The following is a 24,408-nucleotide window of genomic DNA, read 5'->3' as shown; positions in this document are numbered from 1 at the left end:
AGTGAAGTCATGAAGCTTATTTACTCCTGCCATGATGAAAAGTTTAATTTGTTATTAAGAAAATGAAGGGCTAGCAAGGGTTCAGGATACAGATGATATAGCAGTTTAGTTTTGGCTGTTCAGAGCCTGGGATGCAGGCGCCTAAAAGGGAACCAGTCTGAGGTGGGAGAAGGAGAACAGGCTTTACCATCAGACTAGGATTTAATCTCTGCTCCATGATTTCCTGGCTGTGTTACCTTCAGTACACGATGCCACCTCTCTGAGCCTCAGTCTCCTTATCTGCATCCCATTGGGTGGACTTCCAAAGATGCTGGATGTAAAGCTCCCACAAATGCTGGATATTACTGTCATTATTACTTAAATACACGCCTATGGAGTCACCAATAGAGCCAACCATTTGACTTCCTGCCACTAAAATAGGCGGATGCCTGGCTGGGCTGCTTAATTTCATCAAGATGGTCTGGTGAGTCACAGCCTTAATTAACTTTCCCATGGTTTGATCAGGGCAGAAATCAGACTCTTGCCTTTCACCCACTCTTCCTGGCTTCAATAAAGATGGACATGCACAGCCTTATCCACCATTCTGACTGTACAAAGACAAGAAAATTATCCAGTAGACACAGGAGTGCACGCACAGCCAGCCGACAAGGCCGCAGAGACATCGCCACAGAGCATTAGAGCAAGAGCCTAGAACCTAATGAAATTATCTTCCCTCAGCCAAGCTGCCTGCCACAGCTGCAATTTGAGTCCCCTGTTTGTGTGCTTATTATTCAACCATGACCCCGCAGCCCTGGCAGGCTGAGTGGGGCCTTACAACCCAGGGTGGGGCGTCAGCCCGGGAGGGTCTTCCTTTATGCAAAGCTCTTCCTTGAGAGGCTATGGATAAACCACATGGCTGGAGGTGAGCTTCAGATCTGGGTTCCTTCCTGGACACAGAAAATAAAGCAGGACAGGAGATGCAGAGAGTGTGGAATGCTCTTCCAAGGAGGGAACTCGCATCAAGCCAGCTGAGAAAGCCAGTTTGACATTTACCTGTGGCAGACCTGGGTTTTGACTGAACTACTTGCTCCTTGAGGCCCGAGGCCCTGAGGACTCATCTCGGTAGCCCCTGCATCTGGCCAGGGCTTGGCTGCAGTAGGTGCTGGATAAACCTATGCTAAGTAAAAAATGCCAACTAACTTGTTTCACTTATCTTATCTTTATTACACTTCCGTCTTTTTCCAGAAATGGCTCCATGTTGAGCGCTCACACCGTGCTCAATTCTACCCTGAGCACTTTGCTTGGTTTCTCCACAACAATATTATGATAGGTACAATTATTGTTATTCCCATTTTATAGATGAGGAAAATAGTGATGGAGGAAATGGAAGGAAAAAGGATGGCCATAAGTTGGAGGCAGGTATGGTAACAGTGTCCCTACTTGCAGCAGGCGGGCAAGACATATAGCTCAAGGTTTTCCAGAAACCTGACCAACGATAGGAAATGGGTCGGTGATAATACTCATAGAGTCCAGAAGATAAAAACAAACTGATTGCTCAGAAGATGCAAAAATGGCCCTTATCTAATGCAAGTGGCCTTGGACAAGTCACTTCTCTCTCATTCTCTATCTTCTGTACAAAGGGAGTGATTACAATAATGTCCCCATCACAGGGCAGTTATGCAGGTCAAGGAAGTAGACTCTGCCTAGAACCCAGAAGATGCTGTATCAATGTTCGTTCTCCTGTCTTTTTTGTGGCCTTTTGTTCTCCCTCCACTTATTGAAGGCAGCATCTTGGAGTGTGGGTGTTTAACTACAAAGTCATTGGCAACCAAGCAGCTGCCCAACCAGCTCATTATTACCTAAAACGAAGAAAGGAGCTTTGCAAGGAAGCTTTGCAAGCACGCCAGCTCCTGAATTTCATGAGCAGTGGGCAGCTGAATGGCGAGAAGCTTGAAATGCACGTAAGAATGAAAGAGGCCTCCAGCACAGTCCACCTCTTGCCACTCTGTTACAGTGCTGTGCCCTGGGATATTCAGGAAAGTCACGCTGTTCCATCATCTCCTGCAGCCGAGAAACGCAATTGATTTTCCTGGCCTCATTTCTGTCATAAAGAACAGTTTCCCCCAGGGATCCCCAGAGAACTAAAATGGAGAAAATCTCATTCATATTTTACCATGTAAGCCAAAGCCTAATTGTTCACTGGACAATAGACACAAGCTGAATGCCTAGGCCTTCGCTAGCCCTGGGCCTGGCACAGGGGATGCAGGGATGACATATACATGGTGTCTGCTCTCAGGAGAGACTCAGAGAAGGCAAGGTGAGAAGTAATGTGATGGAGATGGCACGGGGGAGTGGGGCTCCTGGGCCATCCTGGAAGGAGAGAGTAAAAGGGGGATCCAGGTGGAGCCTGCCCCAAGGTGTGGATGTTGGGGTGGCCCATGACGGTGAAAGACAAGTCTTGGATGGTAAGCAGAGGCAGCCTGAGGAAGGAGCACAATGTTCAGACTGAAGAGTTTACTGGGGGCACTAGAGAGCTCGTGGGTCTTTAATATCCAGCATTCATGGACATGGTTCCATTGGAGCTTTTAAAATCACTTTGGCAGCTTAGATGGAAATTGATTGGAAGGAGTAGATTTTGGAATTAGGAAGACTGGTCAAGGGTTCTTAAAATAATCTAGACTTGAACAAGTGTCCCATACCCCATAGTACTTCACAGCCCAGTACTCAGCTAGGTATTTTGGGAGATACCAAAACAGGGAAGTAAACGCAGATTTTCTGGGTGCCAACTGTGTTTTGATGCTTTACATATATTATCTAAGTATGACAAAATAAGATCAGTGTCTCCATCTCACAGGTAAAAGACCCAAACTCACGGAAGAGAAGTGAGTCACACAGGAAGCCAGTGGCAGAGCCACACCCCACAGAGCAATCAATGTGCTCTATTCTGCAGACCGGCAGCAGAGAGGGAAGCCAGACTCAGATGTAGGAAGGGAAGACAATGTGTTGGCTCAGTGTGTAGAGCCTGGAGTGAGCCACTGAACTCTAAATCCAAAGATGACTAATGTAAGCCTAAAGGGTAATCTGCAAATATTGCTCCATTAATATTCAATGATAAATGATTTTGCTTTAGAATCAAATTCACATAAATGGAAGCTTCAGCTGTACGTCAGCACCCTGGGAACGTTAAATTGTAGGCCACATCTTGTACTTCCAGGAATCACCCACACCATCTACCCCAAGGCTGGGGACATGGAAGCTACTCTGTAAACATTTATCGACTGACGGGGGCCACTCTGAGAAAAATTGCTGAAGGGAGTTATAATTGAGAGAATGGCAATGGGTGCATTTCCAAATGTAATCTTTCAAAGCTTCAGACAGGTGGCCGGGCACAAATGAAATTTATTTGTATATTAATTCTTCACATATTTACTGAAAACTACCCACATCCTTCCAAATGCTAAGATGATTTTGTGGGTTAATTCTGTTTTTAAAAATATATATAAAGAAACAGATTATCTCTCTACTGTCCAATTTTCTAGGACATGGAGAAAGAAAAAATGCATGTACATTCTCTTTTTTTTTGAGTCAGAGTCTCACTCAGGCTGGAGTGCAGTGGCGCCATCTTGGCTCACTGCAAGCTCTGTCTTCTGGGTTCATGGCATTCTCCTGCCTCGGCCTCCCAAGTAGCTGGGACTACAGGTGCCCACCACCACACCTGGCTAATTTTTTTTATTTTTAGTAGAGTCGGGGTTTCACCATGTTAGCCAGAAGGGTCTCGATCTCCTGACCTCGTGATCTGCCCACACATTTTTTTTTAAAAAAATGCTTGTACATTTTTTTTACAGAGGCAGAATGACATTAATACAAGACCTGATGAAGATAGCACAAAAAGTAAAACTCAACACAACCTCACAATATTAATAAAGCAAAAGTTTTACATACAGTAATGTATTAGCAAACAGAACTCCATGGTACACCATGACCAAATGAGGACATGTAAGAATGGCTTAATATCTAAAAATATATTAGTATAATTTACCATAATGCCGAGTCAAAGAGGACAAACCATATCACCATGTCCATAAATGCAGAAAGGACATTTGCGGGCAGCGGGGGGGAACATCAAAAAGTAAATGCTAAAACACTAGAAATAGCAAATCTGAAAGTACTGACCACTGCAATTAGACAGGAAAATGACATCAGGAGTCCAGAAATTGCAAAGAGGAAATAACATAAGAAACTAAATATCAGAAAAAGAGAAGCAATATTAGAATTACGGGCAGATGGAACAACTGTATATTCTTTGTAAATACAAAGAATCAAAATTTTAAACAAATTATTAGAAATAATAAGAGAAGTTGGTAACTGGTGGCAAATAAATATACAAAATTCAAAATCATTTTTATTAAGTATAAATAATAGAAAAAATAATGAAAGAAAAGATTTCTTTTACAATATCAATAACAACAACAACAAAAAAACAAGTAAAATACTTTGGAATAAATTTAACAAGAACTGCAAAAATGATCTTAAAGCTCAATTGAAAGTGATGAAAGTCTTCAACAGATGCGATCTTGTTTCTCGATAGGAAATCTCAATATTTTAGGCCAGGCGTGGTGGCTCACGTCTGTAATCCTAGCACTTTGGGAGGCCGAGGTGGGTAGATCACCTCAGGTCAGGAATTTAAAACCAGCCTGGTCAATATGGCAAAACTCCATCTTTACTAAAAAATACAAAAATTAGCCAGGTGTGGTGGTGCGTGCATGTAATCCCAGCTACTGAGGAGACTGAGACACAACAATCTCTTGAACCTGGGAGGCAGAGGTTGCAGTGAGCCGAGATCACACGACTGCATTCCAGCCTGGATGACAGAACAAGACTGAAAAAAGAAAGATAGAAAGATAAGAAAGACAAGAAAGACAAGAAAGACAGAAAGAAAGAAAGAGAGAGAAAGAAAGAGAAAGAAAGAAAATCTCACTATTTTAAGGATGTAGCATCTCCTCAAATTGAAATCCATAAATTTATGTAATCCAAGTAAACGGTAACAGTAGTAAAATATCCACATATATATAGTTATATATAAGGTTAAATTATACATAGGGCTATATATAATGTTATATATATAACATATATAAATATATATATTTACCTGCAAAAGCAAAATGCAAGAATGGGTAACGAGTTTCTAAGGAGTGAAAGGAATGAAAGAATAATTTACACAGTTATAAAGATGTATAACAAACTGTAATTGGAAGAATTTGGTATACAATAACAAAAGAGTGTCGATCAATAGAAGAAGAGAGAACAGAAGCAGACTGAAACCCATATGGAAATGCAGTATCTTTTTTAAAAGGCTGTATGTCAAGTCAGAGAGGGAGAAGATTAATAAATGATCTTAGAACACCTGACAAACTACCATTCAAAAAGAGATAAACTTGGATTCCCAACGCACTCGTCACACAGACAAATTCCAGATGAATCAAAATTGTAACATATAAAACACAATCATAAAAGCACCAGAAGAAAACATAAATTTAGGGTGGGAGATGGCCTTAATTTTTAGAGTCAAATGTATCAATATTTTCCCTCATGCCTTCTGGAGTCCCTGATTAATCTGAGTTAAAGCAAAAGTTAGAAATATTGTAGAACGAAAAAAGCAGTTAAACCATAAACAAAACCAAAAGGCAAAGGACGACTGAGGAAATACCAAACAAGGGAGAAAAACTAAGTCTGTGGTTTTGGAAGATAGCAACACAAATTAGGAGAAAGGAACAAATGATCCAGCCAGATAAAAATTTTTCCAGAAAAGAATCAATAATCAAACAGGCAATAAGAACCCAAAAAGAAGCTCAAGCTCACTGATAATGAAAGATGTGCACAGCCGGGCACGGTGGCTCACACCTGTAATCCCAGCACTTTGGGAGGTTGAGGTGGGCTGATCACAAGCTCAGGAGTTCGAGACCAGCCTGGCCAACATGGTGAAACTCCGTCTCTACTAAAAATACAAAAATTAGCTGGGCACGGTGGCTGGCGTCTGTAATCCCAGCTACTCAGGAAGCTGAGGCAGGAATTGCTTGAGCCCAGGAGGTGGAGATTGCAGTGAGCTGAGATTGCACCACTGCACTCCAGCCTGGGCAACAGAGCGAGACTCTATCTTAAAAAAAAAAAAGAGAGAGAGAGAGACATGCAGACTTCAAGAGGAGGGGCCATTTGCTACCTATCAGATGGGTAGGACTTAGAGTTGGTTAAAACCTGGTGCCAGCACATGGGGAGGAGCAGCTCACGCTTAGGTACTGTGGGGAAGTAGAGACTGGTGGAACATATTTGGAAGGTAATTTGGCAAAATTTATTAATTAAAATGGAAGGTGTATATACCCTCTGGCAAGGTTTTTAAGAGTGAAGACTCTCATGCCCTCCACGTACACTTGCAGAACATATGAAAGGGGTGTGTGTGCGCATGTGTGTATGTGTCTTAGTCCATTTGGGCTGCTATAACAAAATATCATAGACTGGATAGTTTAAAAACAACAAACGTTTCTTTCTCACAGTTCTGAAAGTTGAGAGACCTAAGAGGAAGGTACCAGGAGATTTGGCATCTGGGACGGGCCCACTTTCTGTTTCATAGATGGTGCCTTCTATCTGTGTCCTCACATGGTGGAAGGGTAGATCAAGCTTCCTGGGGCCTGTTATAAGGGCACTGAGCCCATTCATGAGAGCTCCACCCCCGTGACCTAATCACTTCCCAAAGGCCCCACCGCCTAATACCTAATATCAACTTGGGGGTTAGCATTTCAACACAGGAATTTGGTGGAAAACACAAACATTCAAACTGTAGGCGCGTGTGTGTAGTTCACTGGAAGGAAGTTCACTGCAGCTTGATTTCAGCAGCAGAAGGCTGGAAGCTAGAACAATCGTGAACTAATTGAGAAAGATGATGAAACATCCTCTGTCTACAGCCATTAACAAGAATAAAAAGGATCTCAGTGTGCTGATGTGGAAAGAACTCTGAGATATATTACTAAGAGAAAAAAGCAAGGTACAAGAGAATGTGTAGAAAATGGTTACATTTGAGCAGATGAACGAGGAAGTCAAGTTTGTTTAAGTGTGTGTGTGTGTGTGCGCGCGTGTGTGTGTGCACTGTACATATAAGACCTTTAGGAAGTGTCCTGGATGAGATCATAGGAACATAGGAAGCTGCTCCTGGACTAACAGAACTTTCTGCAATGATGGAAATGTTCTCTAAATTTGAGCTGTCCAATATGGTAGTCACTAGGCTCATGTGGCTACTAAGTACTTGAAATGTGGCTAGTGTGACAGAATTAAACTTTAAATTGTATTTTGTTTTGACCAATTTAAATGTATGTAGCTACACGGGGCTAGGGGCTTCCAATTTGGACAGCACAGATGTAGACAACAGATATTTTTTGGGAGAACTATGAAGGAAGGAAAGGGAGACTTTAATTTCTCAGTGAATGCTTTTCTGTACTGTTGGAATGTTGTGCGTTTGTATGTTATTCTTATTTTAAAACAAAGGTTACTGACCACCTACTGTATTCGAGGCCCCAGAATGTATAGGCATAAGGGGCTATACACTGAGTCAGGGCAGTTTCTGTCCTCAAGAGCCCAGGCTTTCATAGGACCAGAAAAGCGCAGGTAAGGAAATAACTACATGAAGGAGGGAAAGATGACCAATTCTGCCCAGTAAGTAAAGTCCCAGCAAAGGAAATGCTCAGTCCTTTCTGAAAATGGGGAAGAGAGGTGGGGCTACTAGGAAAGGAGGTGATGTTCCAGCCAGTTTTATGAGATGAATAGGTGGCCACCAGACTGTGGGGAGAGAAGAGCATTCGGAGTAGAAAGAACAGCTAACCGGAGGCATAAAGATGAAACGGGGTCCACTGTGTTGAGAATTCCATAGGTAATTTAGCTTGTTGGGAAGAGATTGAAGAGATGAGCAAGAGACGGGCTCAAGAGACCAAGTATAGCAGACGCAGGAGTTCATATTTTTCCCTAATGACCAAGAGCAGCCCCAGAATGGTTTGAAGCAGGGGAAGGAAGTGATCGCCTGTGAGTTTTAGAAGAGACACGCTCTGATTATGGCTTGACATGTCAAAACCGAAGACAGGAGCTGGAAATGAGAAGGGCAGTTGAAATATCTGCAAGATTTATTTTTACCTTCCTCTGTACAAAAAAAAAATAAAGCTATTTATAGACCTAAACTTGCATTGAGTACATTTTGCTTTGTGCACGAAACAATCATATTGGGTCTGTTTACAGTTGTGCAGTACCGCACTTCCTGTGGCTATCTCATTTTTTATTAAGCTTCCTACAACCTTAAGAAGTCTTTTTGTCTTTACCTCTTCTAATTTTTCTAAGGCTTCAATCTCCGGGAGATTGCTAGGATAAGACACTGAAATACCAAACAAATCTGACTTATCCTTGGTGGCGTGACTATGGTGTGATTTCTGGTTTTAGGTCCAGCGAACATGCTGGTAAATCCTAGAGCAAGGCTTCTCAGTATTTGTGGCTGGACATTGCTTTGTTGTAAGGAGTTGGCCTATGCAGCATAGGATTTTTAGCTGCGTCCCTGGTCTCTACCCACTAGAGGCCAATAGCACCCCCACCCCCAGTTGTGACAACCAAAACTGTCTCCAGGTATTGCCAAGTGTCCCCTGAGAAACAAAATTACCTGTGACTGAGAACCACTGTGCCAGGGCCCCTGTGGATGAACTCACCCAACTTCTCCATTTTACAGATGGGAAAACTGAGGCCCAAAAATTGAAACCAGAAATCAGGTTTCCTGACTCAGTTTGGAGATTCTTTCAGAAATTAGAAATTTTTTTTCTTAGCCTCAGAGAAATGTAATACAAAATAAAGTTGGAGGAGTTTTCATTCAAGTCAGTTTCATTAGCTAAATATTCATTCATATTTAGCTTTTTCTCTCTCTCTCTCTTCATCACTCTTTTTTTCCCTGTCTCATATCTTATATATGATTCAGCCTCGAATTTCTGTTTAGTAGCCTGGTTTTCAAGCCAAAAGTGCTACCCAAATTGACGAAAATACTTTTTTAAAAACTATGAGAACACCTACCCTCTCTACTTGTAGCATTTTCATTTTTCATTTGCTCCCAAAGAAGTTAAGAGGAATGTGTCCCATCTGGATTAGCAGCTACTGCATGCCAGGCATTGTTCTAGCCACATCACAAGCACCATCATCACAATGGTTCTCTCAAGTGGTGGGCACTGCCACTCCCATTTTACAGAAGTAAAAACTGAGGCTGATGGAGGTAAGGTGACTTGCCCAAGGTCACACACAGTCCAGTGTGTTATAGAACTAACAATCAAACAAGGTCTGTCAGACTGCAAAGTAAAACTGGGTCCAGGTTGTCGAGAATTAGAATGAATTAACGATGATCACCCAAGCGAGGGTTGAAACCCCTTAAAGAACCAAATGCCCTCCCAGTTACTTGGATCACAGAGCTGAGCGCTCAGCATCCCCAGGAGGAAGCGAGGCCTACATGGCAGTTGCTATAACAACTCGTTTTCTTATAATTATAGAACCTGGTGGCAACATGAAAAGCTGCACATCCAGTCATCTTATTATGGCCTTCTTCTGACAGTTCCAGGAGCTTAAACGTCATCAATGTTTTAAGAATCACATTTAATAGAATCATGCATTGCAGAAGCAGAGGCCCAGAGAGTGAGGAAGCCAGGAGATGAACCCTCCCGCCTTGTGACTGGGAGTGTGGAGCAGGTGGCATGACAGACCCTGGGGAAAATGGCATCTCTTTCTTGGGAAATTGTCGCTTCTCTCTTTCCCTTTTGGCTCAATGCATTTCAGGACTCGGCCAAACAGTGTATTGAAAGAGAAAAAAGAGGACGAGAGAGCCAACGCAAAATTAACCTAACACTCAGCAGATAACAGGGATCTGCAGCAAAATTTTAGTATTCTTGCAACCACATTTCGGTTTAGCTTAATTTAGCCAATTCCCCAAATGTGCAGGGTTTCCCAATTTGGAAGATGGTATAGATAAAAGAATACACATGTATGCATGCACACACATACACAAAACCACACGTCAGTGCACATACCCCTCTGGGTCAGAAAAGTCCGACTCTGCCCCCTTATTGGCTGTGTGACCCCGAGTGGCTTAACTAAGCATACTGATTCCCAACTTTCTCATCTGTATATTAAAAATATGCCTATTTCATGAGTTACAATAAAGATAAAATGAGAAATGACTCACGGCACATAATAGAAGTTTAATAAAATAAAGTTGTTATTATTTATTACTGCAAACAATTATTTTTAAAATGTTATTTTACTTTGTGTGAGTATCTTCCTTTTATTACTCCAACCAAGGATTTGAGAAACCTTTAGGAAGCCCTCTCTTCAGTGGCACCTTCAGCAGTCCAGCCAGGCAGCAGAACTCTAGGAAAGCTGATGTGCCATCTCAGCAGTGAGGAGGAGGAAGAGAAGGAAAAGTTGTAATGCTGGGACCCTAGGACTTCCAGGTGTGAAAGTGGGGAGTCAAGGACCAGTTCCAGGGGAGACGAAATCTAAGCAGGGTCTTCAAGCAGAAAACATGGACAGCAATGGAGGCAGAGGACACTGCGTGGGCAATGCTGGAAGTGTGAAAAGGCATGGCAGTTTTGCAGTGCTATGAGACCCCAGAACACTGGGAGTGCAGGAAGGCAGTGGCAGAGGGACAGGAACCAGCAGCAAGGCCCACCTTTGGAAGAGCCTGCAGTGCCGTGCTAAGGACATTACACCGCAGCCCCCAGGAAGCAGGAAGTCATTGCAGATTTCTCAAGCAGGAGAGTCATCTGATGAACTAACCTGGTTTTGCTCATATTTCGTGAAGGGGTGGGACAGAGATGGAGAGCTCTGAGCTGGCACAGTGGAAAGGGTAAGCCAAGAGGAGCAACTGAGCTAGCGCAGCGTCCCCTGGGATGGAGGCCCACAGGTACCAGGCGTAGCTTCCCACTGGAAACCCAAGCTAGGCAGCAGCATCCATCTAGCAAGAGACCCCCCCTCTCCAGAAATGAAACTACCATGCAGTTACAAGAGGAAGCTCACATTTATCGAGCCACTGCGGAACAACTGTGTTAGCTTACGTTGCCTCCCTTAGGCCTCCCACTAGGTCTATGATGGAGCCATCAGCCGCCCATTTTGCAGATTGGGAAACACAGGTTCAGAGAACTGAAATGACATGTTGTAGTTCACAAACCCATGGGATCAAACCCCTAACCCGTGTATTTCTTCCATATTGCCTTTCCACAGTGGTGCGCTGAGAAGCCAGCTCTTGGGGGGAAAGGAGGAGATCTGCAGCCTTTGCTGATTTCCGTGATGTAAATACTCCCACCATGATTGATTTCAAGCTTCCAACAGCTTCACAAGTGGCTTGCAAACTTGGGAGAATCAGCTCTCAGGAGTGGGTGTGAGTTACTCCAGCCCACCCCTGCAGGAGTCCCATAGGAAACAAGAGTGCTCACTATGCCCTAGAAGTCTTCTCCTACACTATGTTTGTTAACAAGTGACTTGCTTTCTTACAGCATTTACTTACCGATGTTTGTTTGGATCAATGAGAATGTAAAGCTGGTAATAAAAGCCCATCCTTTTGCTATGGGGTGGTCACTGAATCACCCTGTCTCTCATCAAACCCTACGCACATTCCTCCTGAGGCAGCACCATGTGTATTTTCTCTCCCAAAGGAACGCTTTGTTAAAAAATTAAGCCACCATTGCTTTGCAACTATCAATTAATAACAGCATATATTTTTGAAGGTCACTCTAATAGTACACTCACAAAGCCAGGAGAAAGCACCCGGACAAAAACGTAGGCCAGCATCTTCAGTCTGATTTTCAATAAAACCCTGGCCAGAAGTGAAATAATAAACACGAAACACTCTGGCAGCCTTTCTCCACCAAGTCCTCATGTGCAAATTCTTTCCATGCCAAATAATGACTCTGCTCCTAACCCAGCAGGCAGTGTTTTTAATAACTTGCCTAAAAATGTTCCTCAAAATTAAAAAGAAAGAGGGAGCAATAAAAACCAAGACAACAGATAATAAAGTAAAATCGCTTATCTCCATTTGCTGCTGTCAGCAAATATTAGAATCCCATGAAATGAAGGCCCTGGAGTTTTGATGAAAAATTGGTAGAAGCAAATGGTGAAGCTAGAAATGTCTCACCTCCTTAGGAATGTGGCATCAGAAAGAGAGTTATGAGGATGTGTTGCCAGCAAGAGTTCAGAAGAGAAGATAGGGTCCTGATTTTAAATAAAGATACTGGAAATGAGGCAACCAGAGCTGTTGATGTGATCGATGTGGAGTTTCTTGGTCAGCCATAAGGATTATTTCATTTGCTCATTCACCTCCTCATTCATTCATTCATTCATTTGAAACGGTCTCACTCTGTTACCCAGGTTGGAGTGCAGTGGCACAATTCGACTCACTGCAGCCTCAACCTCCCAGGCTCAGATAATCCTCCTGCCTCAGCCTCCTGAGCAGCTGGGATCACAGGTATGCATCACTACATCCAGTTAATTTTTTGCACTTTTTTGTAGAGATGTGGTTTTGCCATGTTGCCCAGGCTGGTCTCAAATTCCTGGGCTCAAGCAATTCTCCCACCTTGGCCTCCCAAAGTGCTAGGATTACAGGTGTGAGCCACCACACCCAGTCTTATTCATTTATTAAGGGCATTTTTTAGTGCTTCACCTGGCCAGGTGCCAGCTAGCTTCTTAGGGCAAAGAGACAAAAAAGACACCATTCCTGCCTCAAAGAGCTCCTGGTCCAATTAGCAGGAGACATAGTAGGTAACTCACTGATGCCAACTCTGTTCAACTGGTACTAGAATGGAGGGTCCTATAGGACGTGCAGGAACCCAAAGGAGAAAGGACAGGCTTTGCATGTCAGTGCAAGCAAGACTGTACAGGCCCAGGCCATATGCATTTGGTGTTGAGGGATGAATAGTGAGATGGCCCCATGGTGGGCAGGAAAGACAATCCAGCTAGAAGGGACGACACAGACAAAGGCAGGGAGGCATCAAATGGACAGGATCCTGAGGGAAGGGCCAGTGCTTCCAGGAGGTAGATGCGCCTATGGGAGAGGCAGGTGAGCAATGGAGGCACAGCAATGCCACTGTGGGGCATGTGCTCTAGAAGGGGAGGAGAAAGGACTGGGGCTGCTGAGGAAAGGGGCCAGGGACCAGGGAGAGGACTGGGACAGGCGGTGATATGGTTTGAACCAGAGTGTTGGAGTGAGAACAGAGAAGAAAGAACAGTCACTAGAGACTTCCAGAGGGAGAGGGGCCTGGCTCTATGGCTGCTAGATGTGGCAGCCAACAATGAGGAGGCTGGTTTCTGTGTTTCTCCCTGCTTCTTCCCCTGTTAGTATTGGAGGGAACGTGAGCAGGGTTGAGGATTGAGACAGGGAGCCAAGGCCCCCATTTCTTGGCCCTAGATTATAAAAGGAAAGGAGAAGGAGCCACTGGCAGGTAAGTGAGCTCAGCAGCATCCTTGGGGAGCCATTCCTGTGTAGCCGGGGATTCCCTTCCACTTAGCTGCAGCCTCCTTTGAGCAACCTTCCCTGACCCTGTCTACCCGGGCAGGTGGCCCAGCTGCACAGCCTCCAGGGTGTGGATCTGAGACAGCTCACTCCACCTCTCTAAGCCTGTGTTCCTCATGTGCACGTGGGGTAATAATCCTGCCAGCCTGGCGTGCTGGGACCATTCAGTGGGGTAGTGCACATAAAGTGCTAGTCACAGGCAGGAGCCCAAAGATTGGAATGGATCGGTGAATGGATGAAACAGCAAAAAATCCACACCTTCTAATGTCAGCCTGAAACTTCAACTGGGGTTTTATTTTTCTTTTACTTGTTGCTGTCTGTTTTAATAATAGCCCACTGATACTGGTTCTTTGTTGTTATTGTTGTTGTTGTTTTTGTTGTGACTGAGTCTTGCTCTGTTGCCAGGCTGGAGTGCAGTGGCTCAATCTTGGCTCACTGCAACCTCTGCCTCCTGGGTTCAAGCAGTTCCCCTGCCTCAGCCTCCCAAGTAGCTGGGACCTGCTGGGACCTACAGGTGTGCACCACCATGCCAGGCTAATTTTTTGTATTTTAGTAGAGATGGTGTTTCACCATATTGGCTAGGATGGTCTCCATCTCCTGACCTCGTGATCCACCCACTTCGGCTTCCCGAAGTGCTAGGATAACGGGCATGAGCCACTGGTTCTTTAAAAAGGGCTGGCGCTCTCATTTCCAGTTCTTGGCCCCACCTCATTTTAATGAGAGAAAGATGAGCTCTGGTCCCCTTTGGACTAAGGTGCCCCTCCCACTGCAAGACCACTGGATGTGCGCTAGGTCTGGACCTCAGGCATTCCCAGGATCCTTCCCAAGTGACTGCACACCCTCCAGTCTGAGCTGGCCCTGGCCAGAGCCTAATGAGGCAGATTCTCTGAATGCTGGATCAGAGTGTGGGGTCAGGGACGCTCCTGAGACCATCCCAAGAGACAGGGCCCACAATGCAACACACCCAAAGCCTGCTCCATGAGAGGCCAGTGCTGGGAACTGGGAACACAGAGATGCACCAGACACCTCCCTGACCTCCAGGGATCAGAAGCTAGAGGGGGCTGCAGGTGCGGGATAGGCCAGGCAGAGGACAGTGGGAAAGGAAGCCTCATGACCCTACAGAGCCCAGAGGAGGCCCCAAATCCAGCTAGAGGATCAGGAAGGGGTCCCAGAGTTGCTGACTCCAGGAAGAGAACAGCTGAGAAGCTGCACAAAATGTTTCTTGTCTAATCCACACATTTGTTAGCTCCTTCAGGGCAGGGGTTTTATTTTATCCATCTTTGTATCTCCCAGCAACATGCATTGAGCCCAGATCAGAACCAATATTAATAACGACAAAGAAGAAAAGGGAGGGAGACCAAGAAGGAAGGAAAGAAGGCAGGAAAGCCACAGCTTGGCCAGGACAATGGCAGGGTGACATCAAGTTGTGGCAGAGAGAATGGGATATGGAGCCACGGAGCAGGGTTCTTGCTTTGTTCTCACATTTCCTGGCTAAGCAACCTTGGGAAAATCACCCACTTCTCTGAGCATCAGTTTCCTCATCTGTAAAATGGGGATAATAAAAGTACCTACTTCCCAAGATTGTTGTTAGGCTGAAAAGCAGATGTAAAAGCATATTTAAGGTTATTATTATTCATCTTATAACTGAAGTACTAAAAATTAGCCCACAAAAAAAAGGAACAGACTGGGCATGGTGGCTCACACCTGTAATCCCAGCACTTTCGGAGGCCGAGGCAGGAGGATCCCTTGAGGCCAGGAGTTCAAGACCAGCCTGGGCAACAAAGTGAGATCCTATCTCTACCAAAAAAAAGACAAACCTTTTTAAATTAGCCGAGCATGGCGGCATGTGCCTGTAGTCGCAGTTGTTCAGGAGGCTAAGGTGGGAGGATCACTTGAGCCTGGGAGATCAAGGCTCCCATGAGCCATGATCATGCCAGTGCACTCCAGCCTTGGTGACAAAGTAAGACCCTGTCTCAAAAACAAAAAACCTACCCTTACTGACAAGCAAACAAGCAAACACCTCCCTCCAGGAATCACTGTGGGAAGCCAGAGACCACCCATGAATCCTGACGATGAACTCAATGAACAACAAACTGGCTACCCCTTGAAATGTTCCTCCAGGTTCTCCCTGTCACATTCCCAGGGAGAAAAGCCTGCAAGGAGAGGCCCAGAGCCCAACCAACAAACAAAATCCAGCTAATTAGACAGGAAGCTAAAAATACAAGAGGAAGAAAAAAGATATAAATAGGAAGGAAAGAAAATGGTCATTTATTAAGCCCCTAGAGTGCACCAAAGACAGACTATTCATTAATATTGTCTGGTTTTATTAATGAAAAATTGGGAGCTTGGGAGTGAAGAGATTTTTCCCAAGGTCATGAAGCTAAGACACGGCAAAGCCAAGATCTAAGATGCCCAGGTGAGCCTAGCCTCAAGCCCAGGTGTCCCCCTGGAGGACAGCTGTGCCTCTCCACAACTTAGCACCAATGACTTCCAAATCCAAACTCAGCTCCAACTCACAGACTAGCCTGGAAACAACCCGGCCTGGCAGTATGGCTAGGTACATAAGCACCTTCCATAGCCTCAGTACCCTCCTCAGCACCAGCACCTTCCATAGCACCAGCAACCTTCAGAGCACCAGTAACCTTTAGAGCACCAGCAACCTTCAGAGCACCAGAAACTTTTAGAGCACCAGCACTCTCCTTGGCACCAGCTCCCTCCATAACAACAGGATCACCATTACACAAGCACCCTCCACAGCACCAGGGTCACCATGACACCAGCACCCTCCACAGCACCAGGGTCACCATGACACCAGCATCCTCCATAGCACCAGGGTCACTATGACACCAGCACCCTCCACAGCACCAGGGTCACCATGACAACAGCACCCTCCACAGCATCAGGGTCACCATGACACCAGCACCCTCTGCAGCACCAGAGTCATCATGACACCAGCACCCTTCACAGCACCAGGATCACCATGACACCAGCACCCTCCACAGTACCAGGGTCACAATGACACCAGCATCCTCCACAGTACCAGGATCACCTCCATAGCACCAACACCTTCCACAGCACCAGCACCCTCCATAGCACCAGAATCACCACGACCCCAGCACCTTAAACAGCACCAGGATCACCATGACACCAGCACTCTCCACAGCTCCAGGATCACCATGACACCAGCACTCTCCATAGCACCAGGATCACCAAGACAGCAGCATCCTCCATAGTACTAGCACCTTCCACAGCACTAGGATCCCCATGACACCAGCACCAGCATCTTCCATAGCACCAGGATTCCCATGACACCAGCACCTTCTACAGCACCAGTACCTTCCATAGCACCAGGATTCCCATGACACCAGCACCTTCCACAGCACCAGCACCTTCCATAGCATCAGGATCACCATAACACCAGCACCCTCCATAGCACCAGCACCTTTCATAGCACCAGGATCACTATGACACCAGAACCCTATATAGCACCAGCACCTTCCACAGCACCAGGATCACCATAACACCAGCACCCCCAACATGGCACCAGCACCTTCCACAGCACCAGGATCACCATGACACCAGAACCCTATATAGCACCAGCACCTTCCACAGCACCAGCACCTTCCACAGCACCAGGATCACCATGACACCAGAACCCTATATAGCACCAGCACCTTCCACAGCACCAGCACCTTCCATAGCACCAGGATCACCATAACACCAGCACCCCCAACATGGCACCAGCACCTTCCACAGCATCAGGATCCCATGACACAAACACCCTCCACAGCACCAGCACCTTTCATAGCAAAATCAGTTTTAGAGAACCCCTCACTCTCAGATTAAGAAAGAAGGAAGGTTTTTCTGTCTGCATGTTCCCATTTTCTCACATAACCCTGATGAAAATATTTCAAGTCTGTGGCCCTTTACAATGACTGCAGGGCCTCCTTAGTTTCAGAAATGACAAAAATTCCAGGCAATTCTTTCAGTGAATCTTCTCTATTCATCTCTCCCCACCCTGCTCCCTTCTTTTCTCTCTCACAGTATAATTGCCACGAACTGCTTTCTCCAGGTTAATTTTGAAATTCAAATCACAAGCTCTCCCCGATCCATGAAGGGATTGGAATGAGAAGGGGTGCACCTTTGCTGTTCCGAAGGTTCCCTCAGCCCTGGGCAATATATCTGCAGGGTGACCCAGTGACTGTGTAACAGCACCAAGCTCTCTAATTGCACATTCCCTGACTCCAGCCCTGGTTCTCTGGTGGAAATCTCCATCCTGAGCTCCAAGCCTGTTAGTTCCAAGGGTGGTCAGACCACCTGTTTTCCCCCTCCTCACCCATGGACTCCAGGCACCTCACACTCAGAACATCTCCCCAGCTCCCTACCTCAGTGGCCGGTAGACAAGCCAAACCCCAAAGAGTCCCTCAATGCCCTTCCTCCAACCAGGAGCAAGTGCTGTAAATTCCACCTCCATCACAGCCCCTCCCTGGATCCTGAGCCCCAGCTTGCTGACTCAGCTCAGACCCTCAGACTCTTAATTACCTCCACGCCTCCTCCCTAGCCTCCCTGCATCCACCTCTGCACCTGCAGGTGCATCCTTCACAGGGCTCAGAGGGAGCTCTCTTTAAGAAAGCAAAAAACCAGGCTAATGAATGCTTGCAGCTTTACATAAGCACAAGAGAATCTGCTCCATTCCTCCCATTTTGTTTCAAGTGCAGGTCTCCCTCTGCCCATGCCTGACAGTCAGGGCTGACAGAGGGCTGCCCCTGAACCACAAAACCCTTCTTTCCTGACCCCCAGGACTAATTAAGTCAAACTGCATGGGGGTGGAGAACTTCTACAGGCCCTAGTCCCCGACCCAGCACCCCTTTTTCTCTTAGCTGACTCATTTCGGTTCTACCCAGCAGTTACCTACTGCAGGCATCATGGCTGAGCAGAGAGGCCGCCAGACCCTGGCTCTGCACACTGGCTCTGCCACTTGCTGGTGGGTAAGCATGTTGTGTCACCTCTCAGAGCCACAGGGGATTATATCAATCTCTCACGGAGATATGAAAAAATAGCCACATCACCAAAAGTTGTCAAGTAAGACAAAAAAATAACCATAGCCCTACATCACTGCTAATAACATAGCCATAGACAGCATTTTAATATTAATACATTTATTTCCATGTTGTTGTTCCTCTGTATTTGTAATTTTTCATAGCTCCAATCCTAGAAAGCATACAATTTTAATCTCTGCTTTACTCACTCAACATTCTCCCTTTAAGTATTTGCCCAAATTATTGCACTTCATAGCCATCATTTCAAATGACTGCTGGATAAAGGATTTCATTAAAAACTCTTAACACTCTGGTTTTTTTTAAAAAAAACACACTTAAAAAACAATTCTCATTTTTGCCTGATTATTGAAATAATTAAGTGCACATTGCATAAAATTTGGAAAGCATAAAAAAGCAAAAATTAGATGAAAGTATCTCATAAACATATAATTTAGAGAAAACCACTCTCTGAGAAAACAAAAAAGGTAATTCTTAAGAAACTGTAAAGTAGCTCATCATGTGGATGTGTTCTCATTTATGAAATCACAAGAAAGTTGTTGAAAGTCTAGTTTCCAATACTTTAATTTTATAGATAGTACTGCATTAAACATTCCTACATGTGCACCTGGAAATATTTCTTGTGATCTTTTGCCAGGAAAACAGGTCAACTTGACCCCGTGGCCCGGGGCACCAAGATACCACAGGCCTCTCCTGCAAGCTCTGTGCTCATTCATGTAGGTACCTGCTTATTCCTGCAAGTACTTGTGTGCAGCTGGGTCTTGGTCCACTTTCCCTGGGCCTGTGCTGTGTGGCAGACACTTAAAGTACAATAAAAAAGTAAGACCAGCCACTGCTCTCCAAGAGGAGGGTGGCATCTAGGGAAGTTCCACATTCCAGGGGATGCACACAGAGGGACCACACTCCTCCCCTGGGCCACATACTCAGCTGCTTCAGTATTCATTTAGTGGGGAGAAAAACAGTCAAAGACAGACAAACCCACATGTTTCTCCCCGCATACACTTCCATTCCCAGATAACCAACCACGAGTCATGTTCACTTTCAAAGCTCCCGGTCACAGCTGACATAAAAAGGCTACTATTAATTGTGCACTTACTCTGTACAGATCCAAGTTCTTTGCATGTATTTTGTACTTCATCTTCATAGCAACCCTACTATTATCTCCATTTGATAAGTGAGGTTTGATGACTTGCTTGTGGCTACACAGCTAGGACAAGGTGGAAACAAGGCTCAAGCCCAGCCAGGCTGCTGCATCGTCCAGCCACAGGACCACTTGTTCTACTGCCTCCAGGGTTGATTGTTTGCCTCCTAAATATTTCAGATCTGCCTGCATCTCTCCACCCACTCACCAGCCTTATCTGATCTGCCACTGTTTTTTGTGTTTTTTCACTTGAATGACTGCAGTAGCCTAATAGTGCCCCCATATCCCCTTTCATCCACTACACTCCATTAGCCATGTAAAAGCCAGCATACTTTTTCTAAAACACAAATTTAATCATGTCCCTTCTCTTCCTGAAGTCCTGCAAAGGCTTCCTGTTGCTTTTAGTATTAAACCCTAAATGCCTTCATATAGCCTTCAATGCTTGGAACTGTCTGTCCTCCGCCCACTTCTGCCTCATCTGTGTCTGCTCCCCGCACCCTCCTAGATCCCAGCCTCACTGTCCTTATTTCTATTCAGGGTTTCTATTTCTGTTTCTATTCAGGGTTGAGGTTAGCCTCCTTCCTGCCTCAGGGCCTTTGCACAAGCTGCACCTTCCTCAGCTGCCAGCACCTTGTACCTGCTTCATACCTGCTTCCCCACCCACCTCAGCTCCTAAGTGACTTCCTCAGGGCATTCCCTGGGGTTCCTCTTTCACCCTCACAGAGAATGCTTTGTGGCTCCTTCACGCAATTCGTCACAGCTAGCAACATATTCCCCAGTGCTGCTCGCGACCCCTCCACCAAGAAACAGGAAATCAACCATTAGGGTTTCACCACCAAGAAGCCAGCTTTTCTTTCCTCACCATTTTTTTTTTCTCATATTTGTTGCAACCAAGGACTAAAATGTGAGTTACTTACTGCATTTCTATCACATTTCCTGGAGATTGTGACGAAAAAGCAGGAGGAAGGGAACAGGAGAAAGGAGAAGGAATAAAAGAGGCATTTATCAATTATGAGATTTATCAGAACATTCCAGAGTACACAAGAATATGACAGACCTCAGAGGCAGAGTTCTTGTTATTTGATTAAACTCAGTGACCAGACTGTACGGCTTCAAGAAATCCTTCAGAAATAGCCTGCGTCATTTCCCTACCGACAGCAGTACTTGCTCCAAGCACGAGGTGTGCTGAGCTGGCTGGAGCCAGCCTCACCTTTACTCTTTCTATTATGCCATCAAGAAACTGACCGTAAATTCAGCAATTTTCGGCACCCGGAACTTCCCTTTGTTCTTCTGTTCCGGCTGATATTCCGTTCTTGTCTTCACAATCACCTGAAAGATTCAATCAGTGTGTTAGCACGCATGGAGACTTGAAACATTTTCCTTCCTTTTTTTTTTTTAGTAACCAGAATTTATTATACATGACATAAAGATCAAAAAAATAAAGAACACCTCCCTTCAAACACACATAAGAGAAAATTCAAATTACTCATAATACTTCCCCATTCTAACAGAGACAACCCTAGGTAACAATTTTGATTACACCTTGTTAGATATTTGTATAGACTTATATATGTACATATTGTTATATATTTACTATTTATGAAAACATTTTTATGAGATGAATTCATACTTTATAGTTTATAACCTGCTTTTATCACACAATGCTATATTTTTCTCCAATTTTCCAATGTAAACAAATACATGATTTTATTTTGCCTTTTGGTATAATATAACATTTCACTGTATGTGTGTACTGCAACTGATCTAATGAAACTTTAATTGTTATATATTTAGGTTGCCTCCACAGTTTTGGTTATATAAACAAGTTATGGGATTGTTTGTAACTCAAAGGATAAATGGAGGGGATGGAGGGGATAAACACCCAATCTCCATGATGTGCTTCACATTGCATGCCTGTATCAAAATATCTCCTGTACCCTGAAAATATATATACCTACTATGTACCCACAAAAATTAAACAAATATATATGAAAATAAATAAAATAAAATAAAATAAAATAGAAAGCTATGATGAAGATTCTGTTTCCAAACCTTTGCACACACACTTAATTCCAATTTGATCTGGGGACTTGTAAGAAGAAAAATATAAAGTTCTGTTGAATCTGTTGTATCATCTTATTTTTCTAAAGTCTGAATATTTTTGCAGAGGTGGTTAACATCCTATCAAGATATGCTGTCAACCTGACAAGACATTTATGTAACTCCATCCCACTGTGCAGGCAAAGTGAAAGAAAAAGAAACCTGACAGATAATCAATAACTATTGCCAAGTGTTGCAGTGCCATGAGGAACACAGAAGCTGTCTCAGCCTCAGGGTCTCACCTGTGAAATAGAATAATTCTAATCATATCCCTATTTTGTAAGGTTGCTTTGAGAGTTAAGTGAGATGATAATGAGCAATGTTTCTGAACCATTTATTATGTGCTGGAACTAGATCAAGCACTTCATATGCCTTACCTACCTATCTCTATTATTTCCATTCTCCTAACAAGGAAACTCAAGCTCAGAGATGCTAAGTCACTTGTCCAGGGTCATACAGCTAAAATGAAGTAATCTTCTAACCATGATCACTCCTACTTCCCAGTATGACTTAAATTAACAGAATTTTCACTGAAAACGCCCACCAGCTTTCCCTGGAGACAACAGTCAAGCGTATTAACTAGAGCAAGAATTCTTCTATGAAGAATGTCCTTCAACATCTGTGAGGCATGCCATGGACTCAATGCAGCTCAAAAAGGAAGGGATAGGGACAGCACTACCACACATGAAACATCTACCAGGTGGTACCTAAACCCAGCTAACCTATGGCTGGACTTACGTTGGTTAAGGAGGCCCTGGGCCCCAGCCCATTAGCACCCCACCCTCTCTTACCTCTAGAACCCATTTCCAGATAGAAATTCTGCTGTTGTATCCCACCCTCTTTGCAGTCTGTTCCTCCAAACAATAAGAAGAGAGCCCCTGGCTTCCTGAAACAGGGAAGCAATGCAGCCAAACATGGATGAGAGCTTACAGGGGGTGGGGCAGAAAGATACTCTGTTATTTTTGTTTTCTTCCCACCCCCTAGGCCAAAGAATAGGAAAACAGAAGCTCTTGTAACACAGATAAGAAAAATAATTCTCATACTTTGTGCATTTACTATATAGCAGGCAGTGAGCATTTGACATGCCTTATCTTACTTAATTCTACACTAGAAAGCAGATACCGATATTGTCAATATTGTAGGAGAGTGTACAAGTGTGGGCTGAGTTCAAATCCTGGCTCCGGCACTTACTAGCTAGTGACCTTGGGTGAGTTGATGAAGCCTTCTGTGTCTTGATTTTCTTAACTATAAAATGGGGAAATCACCATGTCCACCTCGTCGGATTGCTGGGAGGCATAAATGAGTTGATACAAGTTAGACATTCAGAACATTAATCCAATAACATCTGGGTGCTATACATTTTCTTCCATAGATGTCTGAGGCAGCTGTAGAGTGGAGCCTTGCACCTGTCAGGCTGCAGGGTCATGCTACCTAGCCTATCAAGAGCAACACAAGGACTTCTCAAGAACAAGGCCATCCAAGAATGCCCCCAACTGACCTGACTAAAAAAAAAAGAGTTTGAGGGCCAGGCGCAGTGGCTCACGCCTGCAATCCCAGCACTTTGGACGGCTGAGGCGGGCGGATTACAGGGTCAAGAGATTGAGACCATCCTGGCCAACATAGTGAAACCCCATCTCTACTAAAAATAAAAAAAAAAAAATGAGCTGGGCGTGGTGGCGCGCACCTATAATCCCAGCTACTCAGGAGGCTGAGGCAGGAGAATCACTTGAACCTGGGAGGCGGAGGTTGCAGTGAGCCGAGATCGTGCCACTACAGTCTGGAGACAGAGCGACACTCTGCCTCAAAAAAAGAAAAACAAAAAAGAGTTTTGGAAGAGGAATAGAAGTTTCCTGGGAGGACAAGACAAGGGAAGACAGCCTCTGCAAAGTGAACCACAGAGTCAAAGAAACCAAGGGGTGAAATAGCATGAGATCTGCAAGGACCCACTTTGCTGGCATGTGAACTGCAATTCGAATGTGAGAGCTGCAAGCTAATGGAAACAAAAGAGCAAATGGTAAAGCTCCTAGGCTAGTTCACAGTAACCTGGGATGGACCAAATGAAAGAACATACATGCAGGTGCTTTGTGAACTGAAAGGATATTCTACAAATTTCAGTTATTAGAAATATTTTGTACATCACTAGATCAACTGTCAGGTTATGAAGTGGTAAAGAAAATTTAGATGTCTGATTATTTCTCTTAATCTACAGTTTTAGAAATATTCACAAACTTGGATTTACAATTTTAATTTTATCTCCCTATGTATGTGTGTATATACACATATGTGTGTGTGATACATATATAACACATCTATTAACATATATATAATACATGTGTTTCCTGGTCAGCATGAGCCACAAGCCTTGGGGTAATAATTGCTTTTTGTGGTAGGCAGCATTCTAATTTGGCTCCAGAGATTCCTGCCCCATGGTGTTCATGTGCTGTATAATTTCCTCCCTTTAGAATGTGGGCTGGACCTGTGGTTATGATGGGCTAGTCCCTCCCATGATTACATTGTGCTATGTAAAACTCCAGCATAACAGACTGGAAACAGATTCTCCACTGACC

At 44.5% G+C, this 24,408-nt stretch overlaps 1 protein-coding gene across 6 annotated transcripts in view; it reads right to left on the bottom strand.

Moving 5' to 3' along the window:
• LOC105515862 (neuron-specific protein family member 2) overlaps window positions 1–24,408 on the bottom strand; it is a 61,249-nt gene that overhangs the window by 22,190 nt on the left and 14,651 nt on the right. For 4 of the 6 annotated variants that reach the window (XM_011947815.1, XM_011947817.1, XM_011947816.1 and 1 more), the window contains exon 3: window positions 20,987–21,070. In XM_011947815.1, coding sequence (XP_011803205.1) covers window positions 20,987–21,070 — 84 coding nt within the window. Of the gene's footprint in view, window positions 1–19,324; window positions 19,401–20,986; window positions 21,071–22,632; window positions 22,706–24,408 lie in introns of those variants that run through there. The other 2 variants (XM_011947819.1, XM_011947821.1) reach the window with 2 other exon arrangements.

Source organism: Colobus angolensis, unplaced genomic scaffold, assembly GCF_000951035.1.
Source record: "Colobus angolensis palliatus isolate OR3802 unplaced genomic scaffold, Cang.pa_1.0 Scaffold27, whole genome shotgun sequence".
Classification (NCBI taxonomy): Eukaryota; Metazoa; Chordata; class Mammalia; order Primates; family Cercopithecidae; genus Colobus; species Colobus angolensis.
Note: the sequence above shows the minus strand (reverse complement) of the source record. Positions and strands in the feature narration are given on the sequence as shown.